At 36.2% G+C, this 25,489-nt stretch overlaps 2 protein-coding genes across 2 annotated transcripts; one reads left to right on the top strand and one right to left on the bottom strand.

The window, feature by feature from the left end:
• The first annotated feature begins 5,473 nt into the window (after positions 1-5,473).
• On the top strand, positions 5,474-8,084 carry LOC114944899 (uncharacterized). The gene is made up of 4 exons (XM_029320958.2): positions 5,474-5,516; positions 5,636-5,857; positions 6,691-6,920; positions 7,923-8,084. The coding sequence occupies exons 1-4, from the start codon at positions 5,474-5,476 to the stop codon at positions 8,082-8,084; spliced, it is 657 nt and encodes a 218-aa protein (XP_029176791.2).
• Positions 8,085-9,428: 1,344 nt separating this feature from the next.
• Positions 9,429-13,974, bottom strand: LOC146721219 (uncharacterized). The gene is made up of 3 exons (XM_085487289.1): positions 13,680-13,974; positions 12,438-12,694; positions 9,429-12,308 (listed from the first exon to the last, which is right to left on the bottom strand). The coding sequence occupies exons 1-3, from the start codon at positions 13,972-13,974 to the stop codon at positions 9,429-9,431; spliced, it is 3,432 nt and encodes a 1,143-aa protein (XP_085343415.1).
• Positions 13,975-25,489: the final 11,515 nt, after the last annotated feature.

The following is a 25,489-nucleotide window of genomic DNA, read 5'->3' as shown; positions in this document are numbered from 1 at the left end:
TAAAATGTCTCGATCAGAGATTCAGAAGTATTTAGGTACCATGGGTGGATGTGATTTGTGGAGATTGTTCGAGTACGACGAACTTTTGATTAATATGCGACAAAGATGCGACAATACATATCGTGATATACTTTCTAGAATACGAATAGGTTTAGTAACGGATTCTGACATCAATGTTCTTCAGTCTAGAAAAATCAATTTTAAAGAAAGTAGTTGCGACGAAAGATTGAATGAACTTTGCACTTATATGAATCAATTACCGATTGATACAATTTGTTTATTGCCCACGTGTTCTTTGTGCAAGGTTTTGAACACAGCAATGCTCGATAAAATCGACAGCGATGAAATTCTACTGATAGCAGAAGATGATGTCGACTGTGCTACAGCAATAAAAAAAATGGTGCATAAAATTTTGGAAGACAAAGATGATAAAGTGTCTGATACAGCTGGCATTGAAAGAGTAATAGCGATTAAAATTGGCGCTAAAGTGATGATTCGACGAAACATTGACGTAACTTTGGGACATGTCAATGGAACGATAGGCAATGTAGTTGCAGTTAATCGCTCTGCTGACGGCAATTGTATTGATTCCATTAAAATAGTTATTTCGGATAACAAAGAAATCGCAATAACGAAAGTAGATATTAAATTTGAAGTATTCCACAAATTAGTGGTACATCGGAAACAATTTCCATTGTCTCTCAGTTATGGAATAACTATACACAAAAGTCAAGGAATTACATGTAACAATACAATGATTGATTTAGGAACGACTGTATTCAGTGATGGTCAAGTCTATGTAGGTTTGTCACGAATAAGTAAATTGGAAGGCCTACATTTGATAAATTTCAATCCAGCATCAGTTAAAGCAAACTCGAGAGTCATTGTAGAATATAATCGACTGAGATCTATATTCAAATCTGAACTGCCACAAATCAATCCGTCCGAGAAAAAGGTTGTAAAAATGTATTGTACGATCGTCGATGGGCTATCCCTAATATCATTGATGATGTGCAAAATTATGATTGTGAAGAACCAGAAAGTATAGTTACGTGGAAAATATATGGCCTTTGCAATAACGATGCTGTTTCGTGTTACGCTAATGTAATATTACAATGTGCGTTTCATTGCGTACGTATTAGGCAACAAATACTGAAAAATAAAGCATCGAATGCATTGACTGATGCCATCTGCGCGTATGGTGAACGTAAATATTGCAACATTCAAGCGGTTAGAAGATCTGTCGGAAAACGCTTCGAAGAACGAACACAACAAGATGTTTCGGAATTTTTTACGGCTCTAATGTCGACGTATTCCGACATCAATGATGTATTAGAACTCGAATTAAAGCACGTAACATATTGCTCGAATGTCAAATGTAATTACAATGTAACTAAGCTGGAAAGCAGTAGTTTGCTAATATTACCTATACATTCGACATTAAAAAGGAAAAAGGTGTCACTCTACAAAGTTTGATTAATGTAGAATTTTCTAAATGGGAAACGATAAACGGCAATTGTAACGAATGTAAGGGTACCGTGTTGAAAAGGAAAACCGTAATCGAATCAACTTTATCCGTCGTAGTAATACAGCTCAATTTATATACTTTTGTAAACGGTGCTTCTAAAAAAATTATCAACAATCGGATTAACGCCGTGCTGACGAGTAATATCACGATTAATGAAAAAAAGTACAAGGTAATAAGCGCTATATTTCACGAAGGTGAAGAAATGAATCGTGGTCACTACACGTGTATGTTGAGAGCTGACACAAAATCGGAATGGTATTACTCTAATGATATGGAAGTGTTCAAGAAAAAATGGCCCAAAGGAGCACAAGGGGCATACATATTGTTCTTAGAACAGATTAAATAATGGCGCTGTATAAAGGCTGCCGTAAGCGCCGAAATGAAACATCGGCTGCTCTGGCGCTGTATAAAGGCTGCCGTAAGTGCCGAAATAAAACATCGGCTGCTCTGGCGCTGTATAAAGACTGCTGTAAACGCTACATTAAAACATCAACTGTTCTAGCGCTGTATAAAAGTTGCCGTAAGCGCCAAAATAAAATATCGGCTGCTCTAGCGCTTTATAAAAGCTGCTGTAAGCGCTGCGTTAAAACGAGTGCAATAAGTTTCTAATTTGACCTAGGCTTCATGACATTTCAAAAAGTATCATCCAGAAAAAAATTATCAGACAGAAATATGTATGTCGTGTTAAAATCGGAGAGACGAAGAAAAATATATGGTTGCGTTCTCACGAGAATGGGCGATGGAGGGGCCCGTTCTTTATTTTCAATATTAATACAAGAATATAAATTCATTCTGTTGCAATTGAAATAAAATGTGCAATGTATCGTTAAAAGTTATTACAATTATACAAACATTTACATATATGATTAAATAAAATATATATGTATACTATAATAATAAAATTATATATTTTATATATGTACATATATACCATATATTTCAATTATTTTGAACTGTATTGCATAAATTGTTACTTATACAAAGTTATGTGATAAGAATCGAAAATACATATATTTGTGATACTTGAATTACTAGAAAGCTGCTCTATATATTTGTACTTTAAAAAGTAACTGATATCCTAAAAAAATCATAAAAATGAAAAGGCCATGTTCAAAAGAAAGTACTCAAAAATTTAAACCTTTAAAAATTTAAACGATCTAATAATAAATTATCACGAAAAGTAACTGATATGTTATTTAAGGTGCCAGTTCAAAGTGAACATACGTAAAGTGTATATTATCTAAATTTAGTAATAATATATTACCATGAAAAGTAACTGTGATATTTTATTCAAGGTGCAAGTTCACATTGAACATACATACATATAAGTAAAACTGATTACAATTTGATTCTAGAAAATAAGTGCGATATGTTATTCTTAGTGCACAAAATATAATAGTCGTTTATAGCGATTTGATTTGAAATTCATACTAGCCCGTACAATAAAAAATAATTGCTCGTAATTCCAGAGTACCAATTTGTTAATGACTCAGAAAAATAACATGGCGGCCTGCTCTCAAAAAACTTTCGATGGATAGAATAAATAATTGAAATAAGAGTTGTGAAAATTGTATAAATTAAAAATCTCCAATCTTTCTTTAGTAAAATTTCCCGTTAATGACCATCATTATCCTAGGCAAGGTGGCATATGTGATTGGGATTTAACATTATCAGTAATTTATTAATTATAATAGACAGAGAAAAGTTTTGTTGTATGCATCGGTTCAGTGTTTGAAATAACCATGTACTATCCATATACTGTAAAGCACAAATTCTTCATTTCTATCATAAATAATATCTATTTATTAAAATTTTAGCAGACGTCTTTTAAATAGAAAATACTGTCTTGCGATCATGAAGTATAGGTTTTGAATAGCAAGGTTTCATTTGACTTACAATTTTCTTCAGAAACACAGAAGAAAAAGGTATTTGTATATAGTTTTGTATATTCACTTCGTTGTGTGTAGAGCTTTTAAAAATACGTTGAATCCTTATTCTAATCTAATCTTCTTCTAATGTAATTACTTTTCGTACTTCAAATGTTGTAGTAATTATTCTGTAAGAGCTTCGACATTATTTCTAAATGGACATCGAAAAACATCATAGTTTTTTGAGAGCAGGCCGCCATGTTTTTTTTCTGAGTCATTAACAAATTGGTACTCTGGAATTACGAGCAATTATTTTTTATTGTACGGGCTAGTATGAATTTCAAATCAAATCTCTATAAACGACTATTATACTCTATAAACGAGTATTTTGTGCACTAAGAATAACATATCGCACTTATTTTCTAGAATCAAATTGTAATCAGTTTTACTTATATGTATGTATGTTTAATGTAAACTTGCACCTTGAATAAAATATCACAGTTACTTTTCATGGTAATATATTATTACTAAATTTAGATAATATACACTTTACGTATGTTCACTTTGAACTGGCACCTTGAATAACATATCAGTTACTTTTCGTGATAATTTATTATTAGATCGTTTAAATTTTGAAAGGTTTAAATTTTTGAGTACTTTCTTTTGAACATGGCCTGAACTTTTCATTTTTATGATTTTTTTAGGATTCTCTTATACACAAATCGTTCAATAACCATCGCCGGAAAACTATTATTAGATAAAATATTTTGATTTATCGTTTTGTATTTCAATGCCATACATAAAAAATTTAAGTGATAAGATTGCTAGATCTTTTAAAAAAATAGGGTTAAATGTTATTTACACAATACCTAAAAAATTAGACTTTGTAATTAAACGAGGAAAAGACAAACTGCCTAAAGTAGATAGGACGGAAGTGGTTTATAAGATTGACTGTAGGGATTGTGAGACTACATACATTGGGCAAACTAAAAGACAGTTAAATACTCGGATAAAAGAACACACGAATAACATAAAATTACATACGAGTAATCAGTGTGATTAGCAAACAGAAACAAAACTATTTACACGATTTTAATTGGACAGCCTTTAATATTCTACATCAAGAAAAACATACGAAAAAAAGAGAGATTGCGGAAATGTTTTATATTAAAAAATTTAATAACATGATTAATCTACAAAAAGACACTAAGAATTTGAATCCTATTCATGATAGAGTGATAAAGACTGTTTAGTTTAGTTATTGTTTGACCATCTATTTGAAAGGTTGCGTTGACACATGGTATTATACTTGCGTTTGTTATGTGTATTTCTAAATAGTTAAATTTAATTTTTTTATATCAGTTATGTTTAAATTATTAAACTATTAATGTATTATTAATCTTAAAATGTGCTTATGCTTATGTTTTAAATGACTATTTTATTATTAAAATTGATGTTCCATGCTTAAATAATTCTTAAATAGTATATATTTTTTGTAGATTTGAAAAGGACCCAAAACAAAGGTCGAAACGTTGTCTTGATTTAATAATATGTCTTAGTAACAATAAAGATATTTTTATGCCAGTTGAGTCGTTAAGATTTTTCTAATTATTTATTATTCACTGGCGAGACAAAGATTTATTGATTATATTATACATATATATGTATGTAATTACATAAATACATTTAAATACAAGATACATTTAAATTAAATAATTAATTACAAAATTCGAAATACTTGATTATTCGGTATTTAAATACTGTATTCAAATAAGAAACATATTTAAATAGGTATCTTAGATACTTTAAGATACATATCTGCCCAATCCTATATAATACATATTTATTGAGTAAATTACAAAACATGGATTTTACATTTTCACATTTAACAGACATATTGTAATACCAAAATATGAAGAATTTTTTTTACTTTGCTAGTCAGGTAACGGTGATTTTTCTAAACCCAAGTATGATCAATCAATTTCTTAAAAGGGGTTATGCAAGAAAATATTTATTATCGTCTTTGAAAATCATAATTTTTGGTGGTGCGGTAAGTAAACCAAAAGTACAGGTATAAATGAGACGTACCTTACCAAATGTTCTAATATTACAAGGTTATGGTAGGTATATTCTAGTGTAAGAAAATGCAAATAAATATACAATCATAATATATAATAAATAATACATAAAATAAGGAAGATTTATATTGGAAATTCGATTATTTATTTTATATTTCTAGGAATGACCAAAATCTGTGGAATCGAGACATTTCAGCTGCCGCATCACAAGGCTGGATCTAGCGGGACTGTAATCAATAATGTAGAAATAAAAGCCGTAGACCCAAAAAATAGAAAGGCTCTTGATCCAAATAATCCCGAAGAATTGTGGATAAAGACACCGAACGTAATGAATGGCTATTATAGAAACCCTGAAGCGACTAAAAGCATTGTTGACGAGGAAGGTGAAAAAACCTTTACTTTTGCACGCACGCGCATGTTAACAATGATATAATTAAATTACATCAATTATTTATGTACAAATATTCATTTATATGTGTATACCATAGCAAATCATAGCCAGTTGAAAGTATAATAAGATAACTATAATAGACAATAGAATAAGCTTATAATAAAAGAACTTATGCTAAAATTCATTGATTAATTTTTATTTTTTTAAATAGAAATATTTTAATTAAAAAAACTGTTGTACAAATAATAATTGTATTAATTTACTACACAAATAATAAAAAATTTATCCAAAAAATAAAAAATAAAAGATAAACAGTTAAGATAAACAAAAATTAAAATAAAAAACTTTAATTGAAAAAAAATTGATGCTTTAAACATTAGTATATTATTCAGATTGATAGCCCAAGATTTTAAAAAATGTTAACATTGGTTTGCACAGAATTACAATAAATATATTATTTTGAATAACAATTACTTTTAATTAAAAATATATTTTTCTATATTTATTAACGCCGTATACTTAATTAATAAAATTTTAATAAGAAATATATGTCGGCTCTCAATATTATTAATAATAATAATACATGAATTTTAAATCGGCCAATAGAGCCCAAGCGCGAAAAATTAATTCTTCGGAACTGCATTTCTTGGTTTGAGATTTCTAATTGTAAGTTCCATATATAAATTAATCTCGAACTTACATATGGAGAAAAATAGGCGAGAAAAATATAGGTCCGAAAAATTCATGTATTATAATAAAATTTTATTAAAATAAGTTTTTTGGAAGAAAATATACCATAAAAGAATAAGTTCAAATTTGTTTTAGGATGGCTACATTCGGGTAACATGGGTTATTTTGACGAAGACAAGGAACTTTTTATTGTGGATAGAATAAGAGAATTGATAAAGTACAAAGGATATCATATTTCACCTGCAGAAATTGAAGCTATCTTAATGACACACCCAGAAGTGATGGAAGCTGCAGTAATAGGAGTGCCTCATCCAGTAGATGATGAACATTCTGTTGGTTTTGTCACTAAAATACCCGATGCAAAGGTATAACTTTGTTGCAATTTTAATGAAATCACACAGCAAAATTCTATGAAATAATAATTTAACAATAGCGAAGTGAAAAGTTTTATTCGAAGAACTTCGTTAAACATTTTTATAACATAATTTTTAATAACTTATTTTCAAGATTTCAATTTTTTACTCTTTCAATTCTATAAACTTTTTAGAAATAGATACATCTGTAAATTCTTTATTTTTTATGTTCCAGAAATATATATAATGTATAATATATATTTATATCTCATAAAAATGATAAATTTAAATATTAATTTTATATATAGAGCATATACGAAAACAAAATGGAGACAATTTATTATGCAAATGAAAATTAAAAAATTTTTCTACACAAGTTTTTGATAAAAATTTACTTTAAAGATTTTTTCGAGTATGAAAGTTTCAATATCATGTATTTATTCTATCAAATCATAAATTGCTGAAAATATCACTCTTCTTGCCACATAATATGTATTAGAAGCTGAAGTTGAGAGTAATATGTTTTGAATCTTTATTTCCTTAAATGTGTATTTATATTTCGGGAACTGGCAACACTGATGTCATGTGAGTTCATCTGACGGTTCCATAGTAAAGTTTGACATTTTTGACGATATATTGACAAAATGCGATTTTAATTATTGTTATTATTTTTTTATTGTCCATAACTCTACAAATATAAAGTTGAACATAAATAATAGACAAAATGTGACAAAACATTTTCTATAAATACAAACAGATATAGTTGTATGTAACACGATCTATTAAGCCAATTTTTCTTGTTAATCAAATGCACTTGTATCTAATGAAATTTCAAAATCAATTTTATGGAAAATAAAGTTTTAGATGAAAAATTAGGTATATTCTACATTTTTGACTTACGTTTATATAAGAAAAAAATTTTATTTTTTTTGTATTATGATTTATAATGTATTTTTATGTATGTGTTAACAGAATATACAATTATATATATGGAATAAATTATTTTTTGTATAGGTAACAAAGCAAGAATTAATTGATTTGGTGGCTAATAACTTGAAGGATCAATATAAGCTTCGTGCTGGAGTGATATTTCTGGATGCTTTTCCATATACAGGTTTAATAAAAATTGCCAGGAATGAATTGAAAATAAGAGCTAGAAAACTAGCGATTAAATAAAATTATTAATTAAATTTAATTACTAATTTTTATGTATAATTATGTATAAATATAATTATATTAGATTATTAGTATTAGTATTATTATTGTATAAGATTTAACGTTGTAGGATGCCGGGTTAACGTGATCAAATGATTGTACGCGTTTTGAAACGGTTTAAATTAGTTTATTCACTTTCTACAAGTTCGTCGCGTACCGAGACTTATGTTTCTCGGCGCTCGCTCTCTCGAGGACTGACTTGAGGGCTGCGCGAATTTCGGAGCTCGCGTAGGGCGGCAGCCGATCGGGGTCCTCGAGGACCATCAAAAAATCAGGCGATGTACACACGCCAATTATCTGCTATTTCCACTTTTTTTTCTCATTTTTCCTTTCTTAAACCCTAATTAATTTCCAAAAACATCTTTCTTAGACAATTTTCTATTCTTCCTCTATTTCTTCTCCTCCTACTACCTAATTCCACCCTTACACGTCAACTTTTATTTTTTCGATTTTTTCCATTCTCTTCAACCTTCTCACACCTCTTTCCCCTTTATCCTTTCCGACCTGCTACTCCACTCCGAGAAATTGAGAGTATTCCTCGGTCGTTGATTCACGATAGAGTCGCGTTAGTTTTGTAGTTGATTCTTCTTCCCGCGAGTCGCGTCTTAGGCATATTGAATTTGATGCATCTGAATGTTACTCAACTAAGGAGGGTTGATATGCGGCGGACCTCACATCAATTCCTTATTTTGGCAAAATGCGAGAAGTATTCTTAACTGTGATGACGGTGGTCCGCTCCAAAAAACAGTTTAAATTCTGAATTCAAATGCGTATGACAGATTTAACGCTCTCGTATTTTATTCACGGGAGTAGTGGAAGTTTTGAGGAGTACTGAACCTAGTTTTCACACATGAAAGAATACACTGATTTATTCGCTTTAGTGTACAGATTTGAAACTAGAACTTAGAATTAGACTCTTTAGACTTGAATAGATTTTCGAGTTAGGGGAATGTTTTTTTTTTAATTTTAATACTTAGAGTTGTTAGAAATTTTAGAATTAGGGAGTGAGAATTGCGAATCAGAGTTAGAATTTAGAAGTGCGACTGTACTGTCGCGTGTCGAGCAGAGAATGACGAATTTCGGGACTGTTCTAAGGGCCTTCGTTTCGGCGGCTCGGCCTGCGGCGGCCTGGAGAGGAGAACTCTCCGGAGTAGGGGCTCTCAACGTGGTGGGGACCCTTAGGCGCTACGAAAGCGCCACGCTTAGGTCTAGGCGGAGTTAAGTGCGTCATGGGCGGCTTTTGGGCGCGTTTTGCAAATAATGTTTGATTAGTTTAGATTTATTTCTTAGAGATGGAAAAAAAATTTACATACCCGGACATAGTAATGAAGCCGGACGTGACCAGCGGCCCAGACCTCTTCGGCTAGCGAACCTCTGATAGGCTGCAAAAAAGCCGGGCGTAGAGTAATCTTCCACTAATTCGAGGTGAATCGCCCTTGTAGCAAGACAAACAAACAGAGCGATATATACTTTTCTGGCCTTTTGCCCTCTGCCGACGAATGAAATTACGTGGAGTGGGCCGGCGTAATCAACCCTACAATGAGTAAAAGGCGCCGAAGGGGTGACACGAGCGGCTGGAAGGTCGTCCATGAACTGAGAAGACAATTTAGCCGCGTGACGAGTGCAGACTACACATTTTCGAATGTGCGCCTTTACTGAGCTGCGGCCTCCAATGAGCCAGTATCGCTGACGCAGCACACGGAGTACTAGCTGTGTCCCCCCGTGGAACGTGGATTTATGAGCGCGATCAATTAAGAGATCGGATAAGTGATGTTTCGGAATTATTATAGGATGTTGCTCGTCATAGCTGAGCGCGGAATTCGTCAACCGCCCGCCAAGACGGAGTAAAGAGTCCTCTCCTAGAAAAGGACTCAATCTGCTCAACGAGCTCGAATGCGGCATGGTGCCGTTATTCTTTAGTGAGCGCGTTTCCCGCTCGAAGAATCTCTGTTGCAGATAGCGCAACCAGAAGATTTCCGCCCTCCTAAACTCATCGGCGTTCAGAAGGGGGGAGAGTTGGGAGCGAGACGCGCTCTTTTCTTTTACACAAAGAATAAAGCGATTCATATAGGCAGTCACGCGGACAAGCTTGGTCCAAGTGGAGAACCTATATGGGAGTTCCCATTCCTCGGCCTCTTGAACATGGAGCGTCACAGGCCGTCTTCTTTCCACCGACACCTGCTGATCGGTGGCAGAGTCGAGCGGAGCTGAGACATTCAGAATCGGCCACGCAGTCGATGGCTTCTGAAGCCATCGAGGACCGTTCCACCATAGCGGGTGAGTCACGAGCTCGGAGGCGGTCAAGCCGCGCGAGGCACAGTCCGTTGGATTATCTCGAGACGGAACGTGATTCCAACAAACGGAATCCAGACAGGTATGCACTTCGGATACGCGGTTAGCTACGTAGGTGCTCCATTTTGATGGGTGTTGACGGAGCCACGCGAGAGCGATGGTCGAATCCGTCCATCCGTATATTGGAATCGGAAATAATTTCAACGATGTCAAGGTCCACTTGATTAGCCGGCTGAGGAGGACGATAGCGTTCAGTTCCAAGCGCGGGATGCTTACGGTTTTGATCGGCGCGACCTTTGTTTTAGAAGCGAGCAGAGTGATTTGAAATTTCGTTGGCGAAGGAAGCACTCGAATATAAACGACCGCCGCGTAAGCGCGGTTTGAAGCGTCGGCAAACCCGTGGATTTCGAACGCGAGGTTATTGGAATGTCGACCGGTCCAACGCGGTATTCGGACGCGGTTTAATGATTCTAAATCGTTGGTGTAGCTCTCCCAACGATCGCGCAACTCCTCTGGAAGAGGGGAGTCCCAATCACATTTGAGAAGCCATAACTCTTGTAGCAAGATTTTCGCGGTTACAACAACCGGAGCAGCCCATCCTAGTGGGTCGTATAATTTTGCCGTGAACGAGAGAACGGAACGTTTCGTGTGCGTAACCGATCTCAACGGAGTTATCACAAATTTGAACGCGTCCTCTTTAGCAAGCCATGAAAGCCCGAGAACCTTGAGGTCATCTTCTTTTACGAGTAAGTGATCGGTGACTTCCGGCTGATGAGCCGAAAGTTCTTGAAGAAGAGAGGAGGCATTAGAAGCCCACTTTCGTAGTTGAAAACCTCCCTTTCGCAGAATCTCAACTAGTTGGACACGAGCTTCTATCAATGAAGTCGTATCGTCCGCGCCAAAGAGTGCATCGTCCACGTAGAGGGACTCGCTGAGAATTGGAACAGCCGCGGGATAGTTGTCGCCTTCATCTAGAGAAAACTGTTTCAGTACCCTCATTGCGAGGTATGGAGCGGGGGCGAGCCTGTACGTTACAGTGAGAAGGCGATAGTGTTCAATCGGCCCATCGGCCGACGATCGCCAGAAGATTCTTTGAAAATTCGCGTCAGACGGATGCACGAGAATTTGGCGGAACATTTGAGCAATGTCCGCCGTGTAAACAAATTGCCATTGACGCCAGCGCAATAATATAGCGGAGAGGTCTTGCTGCAGTCTCTGACCGATCAGTAAGTGATCGTTAAGCGAAGTCTTATTGCTCGTTTTGCACGAAGCGTTGAAGACAACGCGCAATTTCGTAGTGCAACTCGAGTCGCGCAAAACGGGATGATGAGGAATATATACCGGCTCGAACTCGGAGCGGTCAAATAATTCCACCTTCCTCATATGACCGCGCGAATTATACTCTCGTAAGAACTCGTTGTATTGCGCGTGAAGTTCAGGACAAAGCTTTCCTTCCATTTTATTATAAAGCGAGGTTGCAATGTGCAAAGAATTACCGATTTTTATCGGGAAATCATGCCTGAAGGGCAATCGAACCGCATAGCGTCCCTGAGGGGTACGATAGTGGTTGGCGATGAAATGAGCCTCGCACCTCTCCTCCTCCTCCGTGAGGGGGACAGGCCGCGAGATCTCCTCATCTTCCCAGAACTTCTGGAGAAGAGAGTGCGTGCTTTGTTCCAACACGCAGTTTAATACAGATGCTTGAGCAGTAGTAGTCGGCTTACTATTTGTGGGGCCGGAAAGGATCCAACCGAGAGCGGTCAATTGTGCTGTCGGAGTTCCAAGAGGACCCTGACAGACATCGCTCTTCAGAAGCGAGCCGTAAAGGTCAGCACCGATCAACAAATGAATTTGATGTTGACTTGAAGGATCAGGATCAGCAAAAGATAGACCCTGTAAATGAGGCTACGCATCGAAGGGCTGAATCCGCGAGGCAGCGTATGAAGTAATGCGTTGAAAAATGTAAGCCGTCAGAGGAAAGCTCGGATCAGCTTGAGCACACGGGGTTAACTGTAGTTTTACGCGCGATTTCGCAGTACCCGTGTATTTTTCGCCGAAGCATTTAATTTGTAAATCGGCTCGTTGCCGTTTAGTGCGCAACGCCTGTGAGAGCGATTCTGATATAAAGCTAAAGGTGGATCCTTGATCCAACAACGCGCGAACCTTTAAGCAGCGACCCTCCCCCGTGTGGGGTCGACCCATGCCGTCGCCAAGAGGACATTTGGATGTTCCTGAAGCGAGGGCGGTACTATCTGGACGGCCGCGACCGTATTGACCGTCTGATTTGTAATCGCATTAGATGCGGCTTGTGACGCAGATTCGGAGGTAATGGCCTCGGAACTGGCCAAGTTATCGGAGGCATTTTGATTTGCCGCTGAATGCAGCAATGTGTGATGCGAGCGACGACATTGTCTGCACCGATATTTGCTCGGGCATTTCGACGGGAAATGTCCGGACCTTAAGCAGTTAAAGCAAAGTTTATGCTGGCGCGCGAGAGCAAAGCGCTGTGAAGCTGATTTCTTCGCGTAGTCTTCGCATTTCGAAACGTGATGCTCACCGGAGCAACAAATACATTTAAAGGCAGTCACGTTGTTTACCGTTAAACGCGGTTTATCATTTTTCGAAGAACCGGAGTCCTTGCTTGAATCGGCAAAGTCCGACAATCCGCGTATACGGAGAGTAAAAACTCATTAAGCTCCTGATAAGAAGAAGGCTCATTTCGTTTGATTCGCCTTAAATTCCATTCGGTAGGTGTTTTCGCGCTAAACTTTTGCGTTATTGTATAAACAAGAATGTCGTCCCATTGTTCTACGGGACGATCGAGATTTTTTAACGCGGCTAACGATGCAGACACTGTGTCGCGCAATTTTCGCAAATCGCTTACAATCTTGCTTTTTATAACCGGAAGGCTAATAAACGCGTGTAAATGAGCATAGATTAACGCTTGCTTATCGTCGTATTCATTGGTTAACAATTGCCAGGCAGATTCGTAATTCGCATCGGAAATTTTTAAATTATTGATCAGCAAGGAAGCGTCTCCCGTTACGCTCGTTTTTAAGTAATGAAATTTTTGAGAATTTGAAAGAGCGTCGTTAGTTACTACGAGAGATTCGAAAATGTTTCGGAAGTTTTCCCAATCGGTTAATTTCCCAGAAAACTTTGGCAGCGCGATGCGTGGCAATTGGAAGCAATGATTATTTGTTTCGCGAACGGAGGAATCGGAACTACGATCGGTAAACGGAATTGTATTAGGAGATAATCAACTTATCGTATCTTGCAACAGATCGGCCGTGTCAATGTAGACATCCTCAGCTCTCAGGAACTCTTCCAGAGTGAAGTACGGCAAGGTCGTTTGCTGCTCCGTGGTCGTCTTTTGAAGCAGTTTGACATGAAGGCCGCGGCAGGCGGCCCAGTGCTCCTCCAACTTGGCAAGCCTACTTCGCGTCTTGGCGAGTGTCACGTTTGATTTGGCCAGCTTCTTGAAGTTGACGAGATCTCGTTTGATCTCGTCAATACAAGCTCCCTGCTCGATGAGCAGGTCACTCACGGCATTCGACATGATTATCGATGCCGGATTGTTGAATCGTTTATTGATTATTCGCTACTGAAGCGAAATATTCAAGCGCGCGCGCAGACTTGAAGCGCCCGCTGATTGACGCGCGAGAGAGAGTGAGAGAGTCCGAGCGCGAGTTAGCGCACCGTCACGTTAAGCCGTTATCGGCTGTCTTTCTCACACGAAGCGATTGCGTGGCGCGTGATAGCGGCGTCGAAATTGCAAATTGCGTGGTTTTTTAAATCTTTAGAAACGTCGAAAATCACCGAAATGATCGAGAGAGTCAAGGAGAGATGCACGACGCGAACGGTGATAGCGGCGTCGAAATAGCAAGTCGCGCACCTTTTAAAATGTTTCGAAAACGTCGAAAATCAACAAGATAATCGAGAGAGTCATAGAGAGATGCACGACGCGGACGCGTGATAGCGGCGTCGAAATAGCAAGTCGCGCACCTTTTAAATTTTAGAAACGTCGAAAAATCAACAAGATGATCGAGAGAGTCACAGAGAGATCACGACGCGTACGGTTGAAGCGGCATCGAAATAGCAAGTCTCACACCTTTTAATTTTTAGAAACGTCGAAAATCAAAAAGATATCGGGGAGATTTCACAGAAAGATGCACGACGCGTACGAGGTAGCGGCGTTCGCGGGTCGTTTGCACTGTGGCTGCGAGAGTCAAAAGTCAGTGGAAAAAAAATGCACTGGTTAAGATTTCACCGGTGCGGTGCGCGTGATAGCGGGCACGCTCACTGAGAGCCACTGTTAATCAGTAAGAGTCACGATTAATCATTTGAGAGTCACGCGATTATCGTAACGCAAAGCGCGTGCTTGCGGCGTTTGCGGATAACTCGCGAATGTTCACCGCACTCAATTAAGAAAATCACTGGGGCGTGATAGCGGAGTACACGTGCAGTCACTAATCTCGAACGGCCGTTTTAACTCCCGTCCGAATGCAAAATTGCAAAGCGCGTGATAGCGGCGCTTGCACTGCAAGTGAACTTCAACGTCGAAATTCTGTTACTCAAAGCAGAATTGATGTACACCGGATACGTGAGGGTGCGTGACCGTCACGTGGCCGGAGCGCCGCGGCTTAGGCCGGAGCGACGGCAGGCGCGGGGATCGGAGGAGAGCCGCAGCTAGAGAGAGAGAGAGCGAGGAGGAGCTTCGGAGCGAGCGGCGTGATACAGTCTCTCCGCTCTTCGCGTTTGGAGAGAGGGGGAAGAGAGCGGGGGGGAGAGAGAGGAAGAGGGGGAGAGAGAGGAGAGGAAAAGAGGGAGAGAGAGAGGAGAGATTTCGGAACGCGCGCGACGGTGATCCGTTCTCTCGCTCTTCGCGTCTTGAGAGAGAACGAGAAAGGAGAGAGAGAGAGAGAGAGAGAGAGAGAAAACTGTTCGGAGCGCGCGCGACGGCTAATTGTCGTGTAGCGCGGGCTTCACTCCCGCACACGGAGTCTTTCTACTCCAAACGAGAACGCGTTAATTAGCGGATTTCTCGTGCCGCGGATCACTGCGTTTTACTTTACTGCCCCGATTAGGCACACGAGCAGAAATTGTCAATCGTTCGAATAAGGTACGAAACAAAGGAGCCCGTTCTTTTCGCGATTTCACTATCACTCGATCGGTTTTAAAATCCGGGCTCGAAGGACATTTATTTTGTATAAGTTTTAACGTTGTAGGATGCCGGGTTAACGGGGATCAAAGATGTACGCGTTTGAACCGGTTTTTTTAAATTAGTTTATTCACTTTTCAAATTCGTCGCGTACGAGACTTATGTTTCTCGGCGCTCACTCTCTCGAGGCTGACTCGAGGGCTGCGCGAAAATTCGGAGCTCGCGTTTGGGGCAGCCGATCGGGGTCCTCGATTGGACCAAACAGAAAATCAGGCGATGTACACACGCCAATTAGCGGCGAGTGTACACGTTAGTTTCACGTGTTTTCCCTTTGGGGTAAACCCCTAAGGAAATTTTAACAAAAAACATTCTAAAAAATTCGATTCCTCGAGGATTCGCTCCGAAGAACGAAATTTCAACAACACCAATCCAAAAAAAATTTGTAATCAAGTTATTGAGGAACTACGTACAGTTTATTGGATGAAGAACAAACTTACAATTTAATGAAATTTTTTTAGAAGAAAGAATGGAGATACAATCTGCTGCTAGATCCGTGGAAAAAAAACTTCAAAAGAAAACCCTAACAAATTGTTAGATAATTATTGGAAGCAAAGCAACGGACTCTGAACAACAAAATCTAGGGAAAATAGCAGGAAAATTTACAATTGAAAATTCCAAATAAAAACCCTAACGCGTACCAATGGGGTAAACGATTTTGAAAAAGAATGTGAACGTTTAACATAAAGGAAGACAAGGAAAAATTGAATTTTAAGCTGTTCCTGGATAAATCCAGCCGAGATTGGTATAAAACTGTATGATGATGAAACTCACAAAAAAATTCTGTTCGAAAATCGAACGGCTGATTGTAAACTGAAAAGACCTAAGAACATTATTGCGTTAAAGCTCATGCAAATCGTGACTGCAACATGCATCATGCATCTTTTTTTTAATATTCTTTTAAAATAGCGCTCGGCCGCACCGGTATACAAAATTTCCCCCCGCCTGCGAAAAAAAAGCGCTTACGTTAAATCCCCGATAATTGTAAACACCGCGGTCACGCGAGAGGAGATACACTTTAGTTCCGATAACAATAAAAAGATTATTTTCTAAAAGTAAACAATTACACAAAACGCTCTTTCGACCTCAGCAAACGATAGAATAAAGAGGATCTTCTCGACTTTCTAGAAACACGGGCCTATAAAAGCCTCCTTCTCGTGATCGCGGCGCTCTTCCCCGATTGTCGTCGTGTCAAGAGTGTGTTGCTACTGTTAGAAAAGATCGTTGGTTTTTCTCTTTAACCACGTCTAATTACCGTTGCTTGCGGAACGTTTAATTATTAATTACCGACTCGGCTATTTCTTTTGGATTCTCCTAATCCGTTAACTTTTTGTAAATTCTGTGCGGTTTTCAGTTTTTGTAATTTCCTTTTTTAGTTAAAAATAGTTAATTAAACGATACGTGTTTGTCGAGTGTCGTGCTTCGCCGTCTTCTCGCTTCCGACATCCTTATCCTGCCTTCCGTCGCGCACAAATCGAATGGGGGAAAATGGAAAAAAAAATTTGTGCGAGAACCTTCGATTTGTTTTAATTTTCCGCGCAGAGGCAAATTTATTTATTTATAAGTCGGCTCGAAGTACGAAGGAGACATGGTGCGGAGGAAAATTGTAAAGGTGGAGAAATTCACTTTTGGGGCCAAAGCAGTTTTATTCAAACTCTCGCAGACAAGTTTTAAAACGCGGAAGGTTCGCTCTAGAACGAGATAAAATTGCGCGATGCTCTTTTCGTGTATACACGGAGACGTTCTTCAGTTCAGACTCCTCGAGTAGACTCATTTTGATCCCGGGAATTCGGCAGCTAAGGGGGCGATCGATCATCCGATCGACGCGTGGCACACGTGCTGAAATCCTATTCGGGGGACGATTGCCCCACACGCTCCGAAACGCGAGACAAAGGCGAGTTTTTGTAGATTCCTCGCTCGCGGAATCGAAAAACAACCGGAAAAACATCTCGGCGTCGAATATTTTCAATTTCTACGATTGACCTTGCTTCGTCGCTCCGAAAATACGTGACAATTTTAAACAAACTTATTGAGACATACGCCAATAAAGGATGGTCGGCAATTAGATATGCCTTTCATTCAAATACCAATCAGGACCTCTGCGGATTACGCCATCAAGAAAGAAAAACTTTTGTGGAAATAAGAAAATCAATTGATATAGGTACATAATAGATTTGATAGGGGACAGGCCTTCCAAACTTCGTGTCAGATAGAATTGACAGGGAAACTTTAAAAACAACTGAAGGACTGGTACAACGAAATCGGAAAACTAGAACATCTGGCAAACAAAAAAAAATTTTAAAAAAAAATAAAAATACAAAAAGACCAGAAAACAAAAAAAAAGGAAAAAAAACCCTGTACAACGTAAAGAAAAAAAAGTATACGATACCACCCGAACACCTATTGCTGGTTCAAATCCGAAGGAAAATAAGCAAGAAAAAAAAAAACTCATAAAACATGTTAACAACTCAGTAATTTTAACGAAATTTAAACGAAAAAGAAACAAAAAAACGAGCAGTAACACCATTAATAAAAGTCAAAAAAATAATAGAAACTATTTGGAATTTATGATTCAAGTCAAATGTCTCTCTGATCAATTCTAAAAAAATTAAAATTAAAAGGAAGAAAAAAAAACCATTCCAACAACGCAGATTTAAAACAATTAATGGTGTTAAGAAACAAGTGGGTTTGAAACTTTAAAAATTAAAATATGAAATAGAAAAAAGAAGTCAATGTTATATCATCGATAAAAGAAAATTTTTATATATGATTTTCTAATTGGATAGACATGATTAAAAAATTTAAAAATGGTCCGAATGAAGATCTAAAAATAACTCAGAAAAAAACTCAAATCAACAAAATAAACTAGAACAGAAGAAAATTTCTACGAATTTACATAATAATAACGAAGAAAAAAAGCTCTAGTAAATTTTAATGAACAAGTTTAAAAAAAAAAAATTTTAAGATAAAAATAAATCACCTGACTCTTAGACAAAAAAGTGATATAAACGAAATGATTTAAAAGTATAAAACAGTATTTTCAAAGGACAAATATGATAGGGTTAGTGAAAAAAATAGAAGAAAAAAAAAAAACCCATTATTTTTAAAAAGTAGTAAAAAGGGGCCCCACGTGTATAGGAAGAAAGAAAGAAAGGGTTGAAGGGCAAATATCAAAAAAATATTGGAAAAAAAACTATAGAAAAATCCTACAGGGGCCCTTTTCGGGACCGTAAACCCTTGCTTTCAAGAAAAAAAAGAAAAAAAAATTTACTATGCATAGATTTTAGAGACTTGAATAAAAAAGTAATCCCCAAACCCAAACCTTTTTTCCCCGGATTTAAAAATCTGGTAAAAAAGACAAGAAATTTTGAAAATTTTTTCAAAAGTGGATATAAACTCTGCGTTTTTGGCAATCCCCTAAGGATTGAAATAAAAATAAAACGGATTTGTACTCAGAATGGACATACAAGGGGCTGCCTACCTATGGACTAAAAAAATCACCAGCGATTTTTCCAAAAAATACTTTGGAAATTACAAGAAACATACAACCTCACGGATTCGCTGTAAACTACATAGACAAAAAATCTAGATTTCAAATCCTTTTCCCGGGAAACAATAAAACCATTTTAAAACAAAAAATTGGAAGCAATAAAGAAGAAAGGGTTAGATTAAAATTTACTAATGCACATTTGCTTTTAAAAATCAGCAAAATTTTGGGCAAAATTACAAAATAACTCGTTTTTAAAACCCAAAAAAGGGTAATTTAATTTTAATAAAAAATTTTCCCAAATCCGAAGGGGTAGGAAAAAATCAAGCAATTTTTTGGAAAAATAAATTTTTATCACGACCTAATACCAAAGGGGGGCAAAAAATCTTAGATCCACGAAAAACTTTTTGAGAAAAAAAATTAAAACTTTTATGGTCAGACGAATGTCAAAATCTTTGAGCAACTAAAGAAATGCATGTTTTAAAAAACCCTCTTGGCCCCAAATTTGACCCAAAACCTACCAATAAAAATATACACAGATCTTTTTTTAAAAGGGGTCGGTGCAGCTTTTTAAAAAAAACGCAACCAGATAAAACAATAAAAGTGGGATATTTTTCAAAACAATTAAATAAAAACAAGAAAGAAAGAAAGCGATATATTAGAAGCCTAGCAATCAAAGGGCCATAAAACACGGAAAAGTATGGTATTAGACAAGTCATACGTTTTTCTCGGCCCAAAAACTAGAAAACATGAATATCAAAAAAAGGCCCCGGTGAAGAAATGGAGCCCTGCCTTTCTTATTGCAAAAAATTTTTTTAAAAAAATACGCTAGGAAAGAAAAATGGGAAGCAGACGCTTGAGCAAAACCCCAGACGGAAGCGACGAAAAGAAGTAAAAAAGTGCGACCAACCACAGGAGTCGCAGCCGGAAGAGAATCTAAAGTCGAAAGGAACGGCGACCCCGCAGCAGAGCGAGTCGACGCCAAAATGTAAATAGAATAACATCATTTAATTTTAAGTTTAATTTAAAGGGGTAAATAGTCTAAAAAATTTTAATAATATAATAACCATAAACAGTCTTTTCAGTAAATTTTTTTTTGTATTTTCAAAGTTAGTTTAGAGTTAAAAATATAAAATAAAATCAAACAAATAAAAGATATGTTTTTTAAACATTTTTGTTTAATTATGCAAATTAGAAAAAATCATAAAATCGGAAAAAATTAATTTTAAATTCCAAAACACAAAAAAATACATGGGAAAAACAAAAAGAAAGTAATCTAACAATTTTATTCATAAAATATTTTTAATTTTCCAAAAAATCTTCTTAAGTTACGAAATATGTCAAAATTACGTTTTTTAAAAAACCCAAAATGACATGTTTTAAAATTTTTAAAATTAATTTAGTTTTATTAAAATTTCAATTACTAGTCAAACATCACAAAAATAAGCATTTTACAATTAAATAGCATAAAAGCTACTAGAAAAATCTAAAAAAACAACGAACTACGTTTTTTTTTCAATGCAAAATATCACTTTGTCAAAATATTTGTTTCCGAAATTTTAAGATATGATAAAATCACAAGTAATTAAGCTTAAATATCAGTTTGTTAATGTATATGTCTTAGCAAAAAAAAAATTTTATTTTTTTTCTCGCGAAAATAACAGTATTTACATATATTAAACGTTAGAATTTTCTTTTTAAAACCAAAAAAAAAATTACAAAATAAATAAAAAAAACTAAAAAAAACAATAAAAGGTTAAAATAGGTAGAAGGAATGTACAAAGATATTTATAAAAAAGTTTTTTAATAAAAAAAACCAAAAAAAACAAGAAATCTCAGTGAGTAAAATTTTTGCCCCCGGCGCGCGAAACCTGAAGGTCAGCGGACAATTTTTGGGGGGGGGGAAAAGAAAAAAGGGGGGGGGAAAAAAACGGGGCGAGCGTTCGGCGGCATTAAGCCGACCCCGAGAGAGCCCGGGGGTTTATCCACCTAGAATTCACAAAGAGGATTTTAGGAAAAGCATTCTTAAAAAAGGGGAAAAAAAGAACTTCGGCAAAAATAGCGGTAGAAAAAGTCGACTACTCTAAACCACTGAGCGATACGCGGCGATAAAAAGTGTAACGAGCGGCAAAAACAAAAATTACGGTAACGAGAATCGACCGAAAAGTATAATGTAAGGGGGGGCCGGAGGTCTACATTAGGCCGAACCGATTTTTTTTTCCAAAAACCCAAAAAAGTTTTTATTGCGTTAATAGAATAAAAATGTTTCAGTTTTAAAGTTAAAAAAAATAATAAACGCAAAAAGTCTCAATTTGTTTTTAAAAAAAACAAAAAAATTTAAAAACGATTTTTTTTTTTTGGTTCTGCGTCACGTCAAACAATTTTTGTTTTATAAAATTTTTACAATTTTATACAAAAAGACCATTCCGGAAAAAATTCTAAAGGAATATTAGGAGCTTCAGAAAAAATTTTTGAAGTTAAAAAAAAGATTGTTATGGATTTCATTCACTGTGTATGTGGAAATGACTTTGGAATAATACAGAGCGAAAATTATTTTCCCAAAAAACGCGATGATGGAGCTGCAATGTGAGTTAGACAAGAAAGACAGTCAATTATCTTGCTCTTCTCGTCTTGTTTTGACCCGGTGGTATCGACCGTGTTCTGAACTCCTCTCTCTTCTCTTCTTCTCTCTTCCTCTCTCTTTCTCTCTTTTCTTTCAAAAATTGTTGTTATAATTTTTTGCGGTGATTTAGAGAGAAAAATAGCTTTCTAAAATATGTAGAATAATATGCAATATTTTTTATGTTAATTATATATATATAATATTATTATATATAATATATTTTTATTATTTTTATATATATTTTTTTTCAAATTTCCCTTTTTTTTGTACGTAAAAATGCGCGTCGATCTTTCGATTTTGGGGGGGATCAGTGTATGTATGTACCCCCGTAATCCGCGCGTATATAGTTGTAGGTTAGGCGACCCCACTCACGTCGCGCGGTGCTTGCCGTTCATAGGTAAAAAGCAGGGTATACTTTTGTTTTGTGTTTCCACACCATGGGGGGGAAAATAGGGGGGCCCCAAAATTGCCCCTTTCGAAAGTAGAGTTCCTCAAAGGGTGGGTAAGGTTAGTTTTTTAAACATTTTCTATATTGCATACATAACAACATATAAAAAATATATTTAAAAAATAAAAAAATAAAACACACACATATAATAAAAAATACAATACCTATGATTTATTTTGCATCTGCTTTATGAAATTTATCATCTATCGATAACCTATATTATCTATCTATCATCTATCGATTTTTTGTCTCTTTTTTTTTTTCTACATTGCATTCTTTATATAGCACCGTATATAAAAAATTTTTTTTTAAAAATGTACATTACAAAAAAAAAAATAATTAAAATTTAAGAGTTTTTCAGGTCTGTAATATTAATATAAATTTAACATATATAAGATAGGCAATAAGAGCCAAATCGCGGATGACAGTGCGTTATTCTAAACGAAACTAAATTTTTTCGTTAGAATTAAATACCTGTGCACAAGGCACCAAATTTTTACTTGGACACGGCCAAGATATAAAATTGGAATAATCTCTACAAGAGATTTTTAATTCCATGTATCCCCTATTCCCCCTAAAGAAATAAAGTGCGAGAGAAAAATATAGATCCGAAAGTCGCAGAATCGGGAATCGAACCCGAGACCTTTCGCTTGCCGGGCGACTGCTCTTCCAACTGAGCTATTCAGATCCTTTCGATTCTATACTTTTCTCTGTTATATATATTAATGTTGGTAAATAAACGCCTTTAAGCCAGCGTGTATAAATTAAGAGTTTAACTAGGCTCTGTAATATATAAATATAAATTTAACATATATAAGATAGGCAATAAGAGCCAAATCGCGGATGACAGTGCGTTATTCTAAACGAAACTAAATTTTTTCGTTAGAATTAAATACCTGTGCACAAGGCACCAAATTTTTACTTGGACACGGCCAAGATATAAAATTGGAATAATCTCTACAAGAGATTTTTAATTCCATGTATCCCCTATTCCCCCTAAAGAAATAAAGTGCGAGAGAAAAATATAGATCCGAAAGTCGCAGAATCGGGAATCGAACCCGAGACCTTTCGCTTGCCGGGCGACTGCTCTTCCAACTGAGCTATTCAGATCCTTTCGATTCTATACTTTTCTCTGTTATATATATTAATGTTGGTAAATAAACGCCTTTAAGCCAGCGTGTATAAATTAAGAGTTTAACTAGGCTCTGTAATATATAAATATAAATTTAACATATATAAGATAGGCAATAAGAGCCAAATCGCGGATGACAGTGCGTTATTCTAAACGAAACTAAATTTTTTTCGTTAGAATTAAATACCTGTGCACAAGGCACCAAATTTTTACTTGGACACGGCCAAGATATAAAATTGGAATAATCTCTACAAGAGATTTTTAATTCCATGTATCCCCTATTCCCCCTAAAGAAATAAAGTGCGAGAGAAAAATATAGATCCGAAAGTCGCAGAATCGGGAATCGAACCCGAGACCTTTCGCTTGCCGGGCGACTGCTCTTCCAACTGAGCTATTCAGATCCTTTCGATTCTATACTTTTCTCTGTTATATATATTAATGTTGGTAAATAAACGCCTTTAAGCCAGCGTGTATAAATTAAGAGTTTAACTAGGCTCTGTAATATATATATATAAATTTAACATATATAAGATAGGCAATAAGAGCCAAATCGCGGATGACAGTGCGTTATTCTAAACGAAACTAAATTTTTTCGTTAAAATTAAATACCTGTGCACAAGGCACCAAATTTTTACTTGGACACGGCCAAGATATAAAATTGGAATAATCTCTACAAGATTCTGCGACTTTCGATCTAATTTCTCATCTACACTTTATTTCTTTAGGGTGAATAGGGGATACATGTGCATTACAAATCTCTTGTAGAGAATTATTCCAATTTTATCTCTTGGCTCGTTGTCCAAGTAAAAATTTGGATTCCTGTGCACAGGTATTTAATTCTAACGAAAAATTTAGTTTCGTTTAAGAATAACGCACTGTCATCCGCCGATTTGGGCCTCTTATTTCCTATTCTTTATATGTTAAATTTATATTATATATTACAGAGCCTAGTTAACCTCTTAATTTATACACGCTGGCTTCTAAAGGCGTTTATTTACCAACCTTAATATATATACAGAGAAAAGTATAGAATCCGGAAAGGCTTCTGAATAGCCTCAGTTGGAAGAGCAGTCGCTCCTGCACGCCGAAAGGTCTCGGGTTCGATCCCGATTTTCTGCGACCTTTCGGATCTATATTTTTCTCTCGCACTTTATTTCTTTAGGGGAATAGGGGATACATGGAATTAAAAAATCTCTTGTAGAGATTATTCCAATTTTATATCTTGGCCGTGTCCAAGTAAAAATTTGGTGCCTTGTGCACAGGTATTTAATTCTAACGAAAAAATTTAGTTTCGTTTAGAATAACGCACTGTTCATCCGCGATTTGGCTCTTATTGCCTATCTTATATATGTTAAATTTATATTTATATATTACAGAGCCTAGTTAAACTCTTAATTTATACACGCTGGCTTAAAGGCCGTTTTATTTACCACATTAATATATATAACAGAGAAAAGTATAGAATCGAAAGGATCTGAATAGCTCAGTTGGAAGAAGCAGATCGCCCGGCAAGCGAAAGGTCTCGGGTTCGATTCCCGATTCGCGACTTTCGGATCTATATTTTCTCTCGCACTTTATTTCTTTAGGGGGAATATGGATACATGGAATTAAAAAAATCTCTTGTAGAGATTATTCCAATTTTATATCTTGGCCGTGTCCAAGTAAAAAATTGGTGCCTTGTGCACAGGTATTTAATTCTAACGAAAAATTTTAGTTTCGTTTAGAATAACGCACTGTCATCCGCGATTTGGCTCTTATGGCCTATCTTATATGTTAAATTTATATTTATATATTACAGAGCCTAGTTAAACTCTTAATTTATACACGCTGGATTAAAGGCGTTATTTACAACATTAATATATATAACAGAGAAAGTATAGAATCGAAAGGATCTGAATAGCTCAGTTGGAAGAGCAGTCGCCCGGCAAAGCGAAGGTCTCGGGTTCGATTCCGATTCTGCGACTTTCGGATCTATATTTTTTCTCTCGCAACTTTATTTCTTTAGGGGGAATAGGGGATACATGGAATTAAAAAAATCTCTTGTAGAGATTATTCCAATTTTATATCTTGGCCGGTACAAGTAAAAATTTGGTGCCTTGTGCACAGGTATTTAATTCTAACGAAAAAATTTTAGTTTCGTTAGAATAACGCACTGTCATCCGCGAT

Source organism: Nylanderia fulva, unplaced genomic scaffold (assembly GCF_048542155.1).
Source record: "Nylanderia fulva isolate GAGA-0341 unplaced genomic scaffold, ASM4854215v1 Scaffold521, whole genome shotgun sequence".
Lineage (NCBI taxonomy): Eukaryota > Metazoa > Arthropoda > Insecta > Hymenoptera > Formicidae > Nylanderia > Nylanderia fulva.
This window is presented reverse-complemented; position numbering and strand designations above follow the sequence as displayed.